The sequence below is a fragment of the Rhinoderma darwinii genome, chromosome 12, assembly GCF_050947455.1.
Source record: "Rhinoderma darwinii isolate aRhiDar2 chromosome 12, aRhiDar2.hap1, whole genome shotgun sequence".
Classification (NCBI taxonomy): domain Eukaryota; kingdom Metazoa; phylum Chordata; class Amphibia; order Anura; family Rhinodermatidae; genus Rhinoderma; species Rhinoderma darwinii.
This window is the reverse complement of record NC_134698.1, coordinates 58,953,467-58,967,400: the sequence shown is the minus strand read 5'-3', so window position 1 is coordinate 58,967,400 and position 13,934 is coordinate 58,953,467. Positions and strand designations below refer to the sequence as shown.

At 40.0% G+C, this 13,934-nt stretch overlaps 1 protein-coding gene across 5 annotated transcripts in view; it reads right to left on the bottom strand.

Annotated features, from left to right (window-relative positions):
• The window catches only part of SIPA1L1 (signal induced proliferation associated 1 like 1), a 233,883-nt gene that overhangs the window by 99,624 nt on the left and 120,325 nt on the right, over positions 1 to 13,934 (bottom strand). For all 5 annotated transcript variants that reach the window (XM_075844069.1, XM_075844064.1, XM_075844065.1 and 2 more), the window contains exon 3: positions 8,196 to 8,326. In XM_075844069.1, the coding sequence (XP_075700184.1) occupies positions 8,196 to 8,326 (131 nt within the window). The remainder of the gene's footprint in view (positions 1 to 8,195; positions 8,327 to 13,934) is intronic.

The following is a 13,934-nucleotide window of genomic DNA, read 5'->3' as shown; positions in this document are numbered from 1 at the left end:
TTGCTTGTTGTATGGTTTAAAAGCATAACACAAAATTGCATTCTCATAGTGGTAAATAAGTACTACCGGCTAACTAATACAGCTCAACTATGGTGTATAAAACCTGTACAGATAATGCCTTCTACATGGATGAGGAGGAGACCATGAGATGCGGATTTGGGAGTGATGCTGTCATTTATATCTGTGAATGCTGGATAGAGGGAACGCGGGGTGAAAGGCACGCGAGCAGGAAATATGGACGAGGCGTGATCAGCACAAGCGTGGTTAAAACAGCGCATTAGAATCCCCATGGACCGCTATTTCATACGGACAAAATGTTACAATGCTAGAGGGAAGGTCCGTGTGTCGGATGGATTTCCCGGCCTGACCGCAGAACAGGTGAACGGGACTCCTGGCATCATAGACCTTTTATGATGCTAGGAGTCCCTGCCTTCTTGCGGAACTGCGGTTTCGTACTGTATAATTATGTTAAGTATGGAACAGCAGTTCCAAGGGAAGGCAGGGACTCCTAGCATCATAAAAGGTCTATGATGCCAGGAGTGTACCGCGGTCGGGCTGGGAAATCCGGCCGACACACGGACCGTTTTTCACGCCCCGAACTCGGTCGTGCGCAATAGGTGTTAGACATTTTTTATACATGCTCTTTTTTTCGGTACAACAGTCATATGTATGGTGTTACTTTTGTGTCTGTATTTGGTTCTTTATACCTCACTTGGGGTTTATCTGTACTTATATACCAATCTATATTTGAGCTGTGTACACTGTGAATTTGTGCAAGTTAATTGACATAGTTATTAGCATATATATTTATCTGAACCAATATAAAATTGGGGCCATATACATCTGGATATTTGACCACCAACTCTGTTTGGTTTTAGTGCATTTTAATATTTTAACGGAGACAGCTTGTTGTCCGTTTTTCTATTTTTTTTGGACCTAATGAATATATATTGTTACAATTATGTTGGACTGTTACTTTTTGTACACGGGATACATTGATTGGTAATTTTCTCAGTATTGGTATACCATGATAAATATTGAACATGGGATTTGCTTTGGTCGTTTTTGGTTAAAACATTACTAGAAATTTCCTTCTGGACACACAGATAACTAAAATGAACTAAAATGTATTAAGACGCCAGTCTTAGCTAAGTGGGCACAAAGTCTAAACCTTTTGTGTCAGCGGTTGGATCACAGTTGGCTTATAGCAGCCTGATAAATGGATGGCGATCACTCTCTAAACACATCTTCCCATCATTCCTTCCTCTGGGTTCCTCCCACACTCCAAAACATACTTGAATTTATTGGCTTCCTATCTTACTGGCTCTATAATGTGTGAATGTGCAAATCAGAACTTGAGCTTTATAGGGAGCATCGATTAATTTCAGTGCATTTTCTACAACATCACAGTATATAAAGACCCTATAAACAATCAAACAAACCGTGCATACTTATTATTAAAGGTCGATTTAAGGCCCTTTTACATGGGCCAATGATCGGGCAAATGCTCGTTCATTGGCTGATCGTATCGTTTATGCAGCAAAAAATATTATTGTTGTTGGTAGCACATCTCCCTATGTGCTGCCGACATGATGGAAATGCATGGGGACAAATGATCGCTCATCCGCTAACATAACCACACATTCCTCCTTGTAAAAGAAGCAAACGAGCGCCGATCAATGAGCTGTCTCGTTAATAGATGCTTGTTTTTACAGCCCATATTGGCCCGTGTAAAAGGACCTTAAACCTAACACAGATCTTTTGGTTTGTAACTAGTCAACTTTTCAGGGAGGGAGAAGACCAAAGACCGCTTGTAATGTTTGTTAACTTCTAAATCCTTGACTATTGATTTACTGTGGCCTATCCCCTTACATTTTTTTTGTTCTTTATTTTGGGAAGACAAAGAAGATAAAGTAAACCATGCTTGAAAGAATCATTTCACTTTGGCAAATATATGTAGACGTTGCCATTAGCTGTAGATTTCAATAAATGTCAGCAGTTGTGATGTATGACCTACACATTCTATAAAAGGAATGCTGTTATATTTGTCTGAAAAAACCTATGTCATTGTGCATATCCTATAGCTTGTCAAATTCTGAACCCAAACCACTAAGCTACCTGTTCTTGTGCTTAAGGGGTCAACACCGCAGTCAGACAGTCTGCCCAGGTCCAAAGCATTTCCGGAATGCAAAAAGTCAATGAGAAACAGATATGCGAATAAAGGATAAATGGCACATTATATTCAATGTGGTGTTCCAGCAAGTGCACAAAATTCCATGGTATAAATTTACAATTCAAATGACTAAAAATGACTATTCTTAAGTTGTACTTGTTTCTTGGACAGAAGATGGAGAATAAGCATTACCAGTAAGCATAAAATCATGATTTCATAAGAGAGGTCACAGAGTTGTGGAAGAGAATCAATAAAGTTATGTATGACAGGGAAACCCTAAGCTATATAAAGTTAGGCAAATAAAATTTTTAAGGTTGCAATGCCTTTAAATGGATAAGATACTGAGTGCTGTTCCTCGTGACAGCCAATCCATCCGCATCCAAACGGTCTTCACCTACAACGAAGTCCCGCACTGCATGTTTTATCTGATCTTTAGCCAGCTTGCCAATATTTTATAGATACAGAGACAGTGAATGGCCTAGAGCAGATGTCTAAGGTGATTTGTATGTCAGCCACATTTTTTAGGCTGCTTAAATAAACAGCTTTCATTCTATTTATGAGGAAGAACAATGAAAATAAAACTATAATTTACATAGTTATAGAGGCTGAACAAAAAAATTATTTTAGAAAGGCTATCCGGTTGCTTTATACGAGAGACACAGTGGGGCTCAGTACCTTTTCTGACGTTTTGCAGTGAAATAAATTAAAATTAATTACCCACTCGGGCAAGAAAAAGAAAAAAACTGTCCTAAACAAGATCAAATCACACATTATAAACGTGGCACACCATTCTAAGTAGAGGGGAAAAAAAAGCCTTTATAATTTACCCCAAATGTGCGCGCCATTTGCATAGCTCAGCCACACAATAGGATTTTCCACCTGGCGAATTAAATGTTGGTTGGAGATGGTGAATAACGAGTTTTGACTCCAACCAAAACATTAAGGTGCAAAGGAGCTTCAAGGGGTTGTCTCGTGAGATTATATATATATATATATATATATATATATATATTTATATTATATAGATATATGTATATGATCACAGCACTACAAAGTTTGGTTTCAAATAAAGATGTGGTTTATTATTCCATATCCAATAACCAGCTAGATTTCAGTCCTCTCACAGGACCTTTCTCAAGCTTGAGAAAGGTCCTGTGAGAGGACTGAAACCTAGCTGGTTATTCGATATGGAATAATAAACCACATCTTTATTTGAAACCAACCTTTGGAGTCCTGCGATCATTTTTGCATATATCTATAAGACCGTTTGGATCGAGGTCAGGACCGCATAGCACTTGCCATTTCACTACGTAGTGCTCCTTTTTTCTACACACACACATATATATATATATATATATATATATATATATATATAAATATATTTAATTTTTTCTATATATTTTTTCCTCCAACTGCCAAAACGTATGATCAGTCAAAGCTATTTACACTGCGATCAGCTGATTGTGGGGCGGCTATCTTTAAAGAAGGGGAGCTCTTTATGAGTCAACCCTTTTAAATGGGGTTGTCCCATCTGGACAATCCCTTTTCATATGAATGTCACCCAGACGATCAGCTGGTGACTATGAATCTGGCTACTAAAACACCTAGTGATTGGCTGTAGGGGTAGGAATATCCTCTGTGACATCCATAATCCCTAAAAACATGTTTAACTTTGCTGTATGGGTCCCTAGAAGCTGTAGTAGATTAAAATTAGCTCCTTGTGATACAGTCATAGTGATAGGACAACCGACCACTGTTTGTGTTGTCACAGTTCAAATGTGATATGTAGATGCAGCTGTACCCCCATCTAACAAACAATACTGTGTCTGCAGCTAAGGGTAGCCCAAGGCAAAATAGGTCAAATTTGCACCAAGCCTGAACAGTTCAGAATACCCCTCGACTACTTTACAATGATTGATTGATAACCATTATGTATCACGTTCATTCACATTCTAGAATCAAATACTTTGACCATTCAACTTCCACAACACAAGAACTGTCACTCCACTCATCAAGGCGTACATCTTTCCAACAGATGTATTCTGGGTTTTGTACCTTCAGGGTCAGTTTTTAATACTTATTTCCATTAAAATTAAAGATCCCAAGTCCAACAAGAATGTGCCCGGAGCAGTGTAATGTACACCCTCGTGTCACATTAAAAGAGTAAACATTGATAAAGGAGGAGGAATAGTAACTCCAGATCAGACAAAAAAAAGTATAACAGAATTAATCCTGGGATTAACTTCAATGGGAGAAAAGGCTGCAATACCTGTGAATCACCACTAAATGCGCGTCGAAGATTCACAGTGGGCAAGTAGAAATGAAGGGGTGCAGCACTTGTACAATTGCTGCTGCCGCTTCAAAAAACAGCTGATCGGTGGGGGTACCAGGAGTTGGGTCCCATTAGCTATTGGTGGCCTATCCTGAGGAGAGGCCATCAATTTTTACTGGCTGGAAAACCGCTTTAACAAAACTTTCAGTTAAAGGGATTGTCTACTAGTTCATTTATAAATTGAATAGGAAGAGAGATCATAAGAACGACGTCTATTGTGTTATAGTACGGAGTGAACTTAAGGTCCTATTACATGGCATGACGAGGGCTATGTAAATGAGCGTTGATCAATGAGACAGCTCGGTGATAGGTGCTCATTTGCTCCTTTCACAAGGAGCGATTATCAGTAAAATATGGGGACGAAAACTTGTTACTACAATCTCTCGTCCCCATACATTTCCATCAGGTCGGCAGCACATCTCCCTGTTTACACAGAAAGATGTGCTCCCGACAACAAGATTTTAGGTTGCGTAAACGATACAATCAGCCGATGAATGAGCGCTTGCTTGTTCATCGGCTGACATTCATCGGCTGATCATTGCCCTGTTTACATAGGGGAATTATGGGAAGCGGTTTGTGAACACTCGTTTGCCCGATAATTGGCCAGTGTAAAATGGCCCTTAGAAGTGCGTGTATAACGTCGGTGTGACGGCTGTTAAAATTTAGGGCGTCAAACAGACTCATGCATTTCAATGGGGCCGTTCACACAACCGATGTTTCAACGGAGCGTGTGAAGGGTCCGTGAAAAAATAGGACTATGGGGAATCCGTGACCACGTGTCCCGCACAGGTGCACCTCAGACGTGAATATCTTCAGTTTTTCACTTCCTAGGTTGCCGACGCTCGTCTGAATGTATGCTTAGTGTTCAGGAAGTGCCAGAAGGCAAGTAGCTGAGGGGGTTCCACTTCCACCTCACCCAGATAATAAAATGGTATGGAGTATAATCAATCATAATAATAATCATCATGATGATTAATGTAGAGCAATCACATTCCATGGACCTTTAAAGCAGTGCTACAAAACTAGGGTAAAAAAAGTAAAGCAAGTATAATGCAATAATAAGTTACTACTAAAAAGCAAGTACAAAAATGGCAACGGCAGGATTCAATAGGGGAGAGATCTCTAACCATATGAGCGTGCAATTCAGATTTGGAACAAGAAATTGGAATGAGATGGTTCAACAATGATCACAATAACGAGAAAATTTTCAAAGCTAGATATCATCTTAAAAGGATTGTAAGAGCGTAGAAAAAAATAGTCTGCTCTATTGCCAGAAACAGCAAATTGCTTGTTCATGGGCTGTTTTTGGTATTGTAGGTTCGCTCCATTCACAAGACCCACACAGCTTTGAATGTTATTATTTTGGGGGGAGGGGGGGGGGGGTTGTGCCATTTGACTTAAACATGTCTACCACTTTGAATTATTGTTTGTGTTACAGTGAAAAAAAAAATTGCATCTTCAGACCAAAAAAACCCCCAAAAAAACAACTTTAGTGTGCTTAAAGAGGTTCTGTCACCAAATTATAAGTGCTTTATCTCCTACATAATGTGATCGGCGCTGTAATGTAGAGAAGTGTTTATTAATTTTTTATTTTCACAAACGACCAATTTTGAGCAAGTTATGCACAATTTTAGATTTATGCTAATTACTTTCTTAATAGACAACTGGGCGTGTTTTTACTTTCTCACCAACTGGGCGTTGTAAAGAGAAGTGTATGACGCTGACCAATCAGTCGATTGAGCGGTATGAGGGCTTATTTTTTGCGAGGCGAGCTGTAGTTTCTATTGGTACAATTTTGAGGTACATGAGGCTTTTTGATGACCTTTTATTTCATTTTTTTGTGGGAGGAGACCAAACGGCATTTTCCATGCGCGCACTTATGTTTGCGCATCTCAGTCGTTGTCGCTCCTGACGATGCACGCTTCCTCATGTGCGCACGCCTGTGCGCACGCCTGTTCGCACGCACATCTCGGTCGTCATCGCTCCCGCAGATACACGCGCTGCCATGGAACAGAAGACAAGGAGAAGACCTACTCACATGCCTGGATGTGAGTAGATCTCCTCCTCGTCTTCTGTTCCCTGGCGGCGGGAGTATCATCGGGAACGGCGACGACAGAGATGTGCGTGTGAACGGACAGGCGTGCGTGCATGTGATGGCGCAGGCATGCTCTCTGCAGAACGACAACACTGATCTCACGAGAGATCATAGAGCACAAGCCGCTCTCACATTGTCCGCAGCTGATTGGACAGTGTCAGAGTGGTAAGTAAAAGGCCCCCATGCCATTCAAAAATACAGTAATGCCCCATCAACAGTTCAGGGGGTTATTTACACATCGGGCACCAAATATAACGGCACCGATATCTAATTAAAAGGTGGAGGATAGATTGTTTTTTTTAAAGTGAGACAAGGTTTTTGCAGCAGTGCCTTTTACATGATGCACTCAGCTGCACATATATGGGCAGGTGAAAGGTTCTCTTTAAGAAAAAGTATTATTTTCACAACAATTTGAACTATTTTACCAGGTCCATTCCAAAAAATACAATTTTAAATCCATTGCAATGAAACAGAAAAAAACCACCAAGGGCAAAGCATAAAATAACTTGCAAAAATAAGTAAAATAACCTGAAGCTATATTTTACAAGGTCAACCCCCCATGTAGTAAAAGAAAATTACTGAAATTACAGGTTATTGGCGCAATACAAACAGTAGTACGGCTCCCACTACGTTCTCATATTTGCCACCAAGTACGAGTTGTAATTTTCACCCTTTGATTTTAAATGGGTAGATTAAACAGTAATTGACCTATTATTATGTGTTTGGCTTTTCCATTCTCTTTGTATATTGGTGAAAAAGGTTTCAAAGACAGGCAGAACATTGCAACACAAATGCTTTACCTCACTGGCACGAAATATAATCCGATAGTCATACGGAGGTCCATTTTCCACGCCTCCTGAGGAATACGAATGGGAAACGCGTAGAGGCGGCCGTCCACACTAAACGGGTCTTACATCTAGGTGAGCTATCTTTATCCTTCAATATTACTTCTGTTAATACTATTAAGTGATATCTCACTGATAGCATTATATACCTTCTGCAGGCGAGGAAATATGCTTTTTTTCTGTTTATACATATATATATATATATATATATATATATATATACACACACACCTTCTTCTGCATTGTTTCCTTAATCCACTTCATTGCACGCTAGGTTTGCAGGAATAATATACATGTTCTTTTGATAGCCGTTGTGCCATACTTTTTATATATTATTAACATTGTGTATTTTAAATATATTCAATAAAGGGTATTTTTTATATTGATATTTTGTGTATTTTGGTTTGTATGACTCCAATTGGGCCGATTGCCAGTTTATCATATGTATATTGAGTTGGAACCACATTTCAATTTTTTTGGACTGTATTAAAATGTATTCAACCCCCCATGTTGTGAAAGAAAATTACTGAAATTACAGGGTATTGGCGCAATGCAAACAGTAGTACGACTCCCGCTACGTTCTCATATTTGCCACCAAGTACGAGTTGTAATTTTCACCCTTTGATTTTAAACGGGAAGATTAAACAGCAATTGACCTATTATTATGTGTGTTTGGCTTTTCCATTCTCTTTGTATATTGGTGAAAAAGGTTTCAAAGACAGGCAGAACATTGCAACACAAATGAGTTACCTCACTGGTTCGAAATATCATTCGATAGTTATACTGAGGTCCATTTTCTTTTGCATCTTCCAATTTTTCTCTCCGGATACTCACAGCCACTGGACCAAGATTCTCATCAGACCCAAAGTAATTCCAGTGCTCTGAAAAACCCAGAAGTCAGACAATGAAGGTACAATCTGCACACATTTATAATCCAAAGAATCATTAGCTGATAGAAGAGTCTGTCAAATATCAACGGATATATGGAAAATGTTCACTTCTACAAAGTAAACATTTTCTACAATTCGATTCATTGGGTTGAATTGGTTTCCAGTTAACAGCGCACTGAAGCCCAATCCCATGGTTTTGCGAATACTGTCGATTGAAACAAAGACAATGTACAGTCAGTCATACCCAAGGTCATTTCAATCTGTTTCGCATACAACCTAATAATTATCCATATGTAATGAATAAAAACACCGCTATAGCGCACACTCCTTACACAGAGACTAGGTAATATACTTGGCATTAGAAAAAAATACTAGGATATGTGGAACCAGGGCTAGTATAAGTGTATAATAATAATCTTTTTTTTTATAGAGTGCCAACATAGTCTGTAGCGCTTTACAATTCAGGGTATCACGTACGACAATTATAAGGATCTGTTCACACTTTATTTTTTACACTATGTTCAGACTATATACTGGAAAAAATCTGCCGAACCTACAGCCCTGATGTGTATAACTATAAAATAACTAAACAAAAAAAACAATATACCCCCTGTCAACTATGCTTTTCAATATACCGTAATAAAGAATATGCTAAAAGGATAGTCTTCTGGCATCTGTCAGGCCCATTACAGGCAAAGGTCTCGTTCATATCTGCGTTGGAGGCTCCATAAGGGACATGCTGCGCTATTGTTTCTGGTAAAACCATGGACACCCCTACCGAACCCATTAAAGCCAATGCGGTCCATCGGTCGCCGGTGGTGTTCGTCATGCAACGGAACCGGCGATTCCGGTATTTCCATTGGTCTGCTCCTCTGACAGGACAGAACAGAAAAAGTCCAATGAAGATGTAAACGAGGCCTAAGGAATACGCTCGGCATAGACCTTGGACAACTTCACAAACATGGCGGGAGTATGTCATAAGTCAGCGGATCTTTTATTCAAAATAATGAGAATACTAAATATGTTAATAGATTTGCATATAGATTAAAAAATATCATGAGTGTGGTGTTTGATTAAAATAAACATGGTCAGGTATATATATATATATATATAGAAGATTCCATATGACTATGATAATTTAATATCAAAACAGGCAAAAATACGCTATAGCAATATCAACCCATTCAGGAGGTATGAATAAAATTGGAATGATGACGACAAGAGAGCGTGTATTTTACCAGTGCTTTATAATATGCCAGAACTAGAACTATATTTTCACCTGATGTATAGACACTGAACATTATTTCACAACGTGTGAAGAGAGTTAAGAGGGTAATAATAATCTAATCAATTAATAGTCAATTTAACAGAACAGGTTTTTGCAGGCACAGGACAGCTGCCCTTTTTCTGCATAGATGGATTTACAACAAAGGAAAAACTCCAGCAAGTAGCCTCCGGCTAGCAAACCACATTAAATGTCACACCAACTGTTTTATTAATACTTTATAGGTCACCTCATTAACTAAATGTTTGATCTCGGTGACTGTGGCATATTCGGAATAACCTTCCACTTGCCACATCTTCTATTTCTGTAAATTTTTCTCAAATTGCAGGTGTCATTGTGAAATGAATAAACATGCAATAAAAAACTATACCACAAGTGAAAAACAGAATTCAACTAAATGGATGCAACTAAAAGGGGATGTCCACCTTTGAACGCACTCTCCAAGATAATCGAGGAAACGGCAATAGTGAAGTGTCACCTCCTCAGGAGTGATCCAAAAATGAAATGGAGATAAGATAGTCACATTGTACGTGGCACGTCTGCAGACGTATACACCATACGTGTCCAAACTTCTCCTATTGATCCGATGTATACCAAGACAGTTAGGCTCTGCTCACAAACTCCATTGCAGATTACATCGTTTCTGATTGCCGATCATTTTGTCCAGCACACTGACGGAAACCTGATGGAAGCAAAGTCAATGGGTTCTGGGAGCCATTGGTTTCCGTCATGCAATGGTCCTAGTGCTTCCGGTATTTTCATTGTTCTGCTCCTATGACAAAAAAGAACAACGACACGAGAGACACAGACGTGAACAGAGCATTTGGCTCTGTTTTGAGACAGGTTTTGATCCGCCTGCAAATTTAGCCGCAGGCCAAAAACGCTTTCTCTGCCTCCCATTGATTTCAATGGGAGTTCATGGACGGGATCGCGGCAAGAAAGAGCATGCTGCTTTTATTTTTACTGCGAGCTGTAAAACCGCGCCTCCCATTGAAATAAATGGAAGGCAGTTTCGGACGTTTTTTGGCACTGATTCCGACGCGGTTTCCACATCAAAATCAGCGCAAAAAAACTGTGTGAAACGGGGATTAAGGGTGGGATGCGCTACTATACTTTATTTTAGTTTTATTCTAGCTTTCTATTTTTGCTTACATTTCTTTATAACAACGGGCGACATATGCCACTGTATACCGCAAAGACATGGCACGGATACATAATACATGGGGGTGCATGATCAACTACTAGCAACACCGTTCATCTGCACGAGAGTGCAGGAAGCATTCAGTGGACCAAATAAAAGCTGCGTGCCTGCATGTGGCCAATATTCTACACATTAGACAACGTTTCACTCTATAGCACATTATGGCATTAAGTCATAGGGAAAGAAAACACAAGCCCAGATAATACGATATGGCCATAAAAGTGTTTAGAGCCTTATTCTCATTATAGCATCTATATTATTCTTTAGCGGGTGGATGTACAATCACGCTGGTATTAGTCAAGGAAATAACGCAGTTTATGAATAGTTATTGTCTTCTAGAAAAATACATCTTCTATGAATGGTTTCCGATTGCGTTATTGCCGAATATGTACTTATATCATATGTAGGCCTGCAATAAATAAGAGAACACATCACAATCCTGAAATGTCAGAACATCTATATCCATTCAAAAAAGTACACGTTTCAACACGAAAACCCTGATTAGTTTCCTGTTGATCGCAGCACGCACGGTTATTCCGAGCTTATGGAAGACCAGTAGCGTGCCAACAATTACGGAATAGTTCCAGGAGATTTTGCATCTGCAGAGAATGGAGGAGGCAACGCAGGTACAGCAAGAACATCCAAGGTCGGGGAGATTGGTCTGGCAGGAATGGCAGGAGTTCTGTGAGTTGGACGAGTAATTCCTTTACGCGTAGGCCTCATAGGATATCTCAGGGGGGGAATTGGCTTGATCCCCCCTAATACCGGGAATTCGGGTCCTCTGGCTTTGCCTACTTTCTTTATTCGCTCTCCGATGCAGAGTATGGAATTGACGCCTTATCGCATGTAATGGTTCTGATGCCGTCTGTCGCGGTGCCCACTCTCCCGGATGCAGTCAGTATTGATTGTGATGTATTGCTATGTATTTCCGATATACATGTATCTTCTCCACCTTATTTGTTTCTCCTCTGCTGGTACAGAGGAATATGTTGCATTGTATGGAGGTGTCATATGCATAATATGGATTGTTTTATTTTATTTGACTTTCTTTTTGTTCTTATTTTGTTTTCTCTTGCCAGCTATGTATGATGGATGCGTATATTTTCTGTATTGATGTACATTTCTGGCTTGGTTTGATTTCCTCTTGTTGAAAATACCCAAAAATAAAAAATGTTAATTAAAAAAAAATACACGTTTCAGTTGGTCAGCATGTGAATTGACGGCCAAGTCCATCAAACTCTAATTTTGTAGTCAGATGAGGATCGTTTTCGCAACCTATCCAAGGCAGTCAGAAAACAACTTGTGAATTTTGTGCACATATTGGGTAACATTTATCAAAGCGGTATGACGGAAAAAACTTCCTTGTTGCCCATCGCAACCAGTCAAACAGTAGCAAACAAAAGCGGAGCTTTGATTGGTTGCTATGGGCTGCAAGACCCGTTTTTTTTTCCCAGTTACTTGTAATAAATGGGGTCCGCTTTGCAGAAATATAATGGTCTATAAATCCACACAGGCGCTTACAATTCAATTACCTTTCCACAGACTGCACCCGTGTTACAGAATGACAATTTCCTTTCATTTAAAAAATTATAATATTCATTTTAATCAGATGGTCATCTGTGTAACGCCGGCGCTCTCCACTCGTTGGCGCACTACTCTCCCAGCAAGAACAGCTGCCTGTACGGTTCCTGGATCTCCACACTGCCGTGGCATTTCCTTCTGCTGCTGGGTCTGCCCAGAGGGCGGGCGCACACTCAATTCCTGTATCTTATAGGGCCAGCGCGCACATACAAATCCTTTCCCAGCCTATCCCTGTCAATCACCAAGTATATTAGTCTGCTTCACTGGACACACCCTGCATGAGCAAGATTGGAACAACCTAGAGTTATCCAGCTGAGTTTCCTGTATGCACCTGATCCTGACTGCTATTGCTACCAGTTATCAGCCTGTATCCAGTAATCCGCTACCAGCCTGCATCCAGTAATCCGCTACCAGCCTGCATCCTGCTACCACCAGTGTCTAGCTATCTGCTACCTGACTGTGTCCTGTGATCCGCTGCCACTCTCACTAATTGAGTAATTCCTGTGGTCACAAAGAGCATCTTTGGGCCAAAACCGCTAACATGTACCGCACATATGGTTATTGCCACACATTCATTTATTTCCTCCCATTCAGAGCTGGTGCTGGTAGGTACCAAGTAATGACATTGCCCCAATGCTTCCTTTATGGGAAACCACTGTGATTTTCTGCCCAGTAAACAGGAGCCCATCGACAATATAGCAATAAGATCTGTGCTGTTTTGCACCATTTAAACAGAGAAATGATTGGTATGTATGGTGGACGAGTGATTGTTAATACGATTGATCACCTCCATACCTTTGTATCTTGTCGGCAGCACATCCTCTGATTATACGAGGAGAAGTGCTGCTGACAAGCGACCATATTTGGGTCCCATAAAAGATCCGATCAGCCGACAAACTGGCATTTGCTCATTTGTCGTCTGACCATTGATCTGTTTACTAGGGGAATGATCGGGAACAAGTGTTCGGAGGAGTGCTCTTTGCTCGTTCATTGGCCAGTGTGCCTTAATCTGGCAGCTGGAAGCCATTTAATTAAACAGGTACATTTTGTATTGTAGGAAAAGGGAAGAGCAGCATTAATTATGGGCGTTAGGTTAGGGGTTAATGGGTAAAATTGAATAGGGCAGCTGGAGGCCGATTTATGTTAGCCTGATTGTATTGTTTTACATGAGTCATTAGTTTGTTCCACTACAATCTCTGTCTGAAGACACACCATGGTGTGACAATATTTACCAGCAATAAAGGCTAAAAAGTAATAAAGGTCAGTGTAATTTAGGTCACTACTCCTTTAGTGCCTTGTGCAATAATACAAATCAGACACAGAACCCATTGCAAATTATCACCAATTACTTCCTGCGTTTAGAAGATCAGTCAACATGAAAAGGATAAAACAAGAGTCATCTGCCGTGATTGACCTTAATGGGAATCAATCACCTCTTAATATAGGATCAGAGGACGACAGACAGTGTCATATTAGAAAGGGTTAACTTCATTTTAGATTTAGAATATTTGAAACACAATGACATAAGGCCA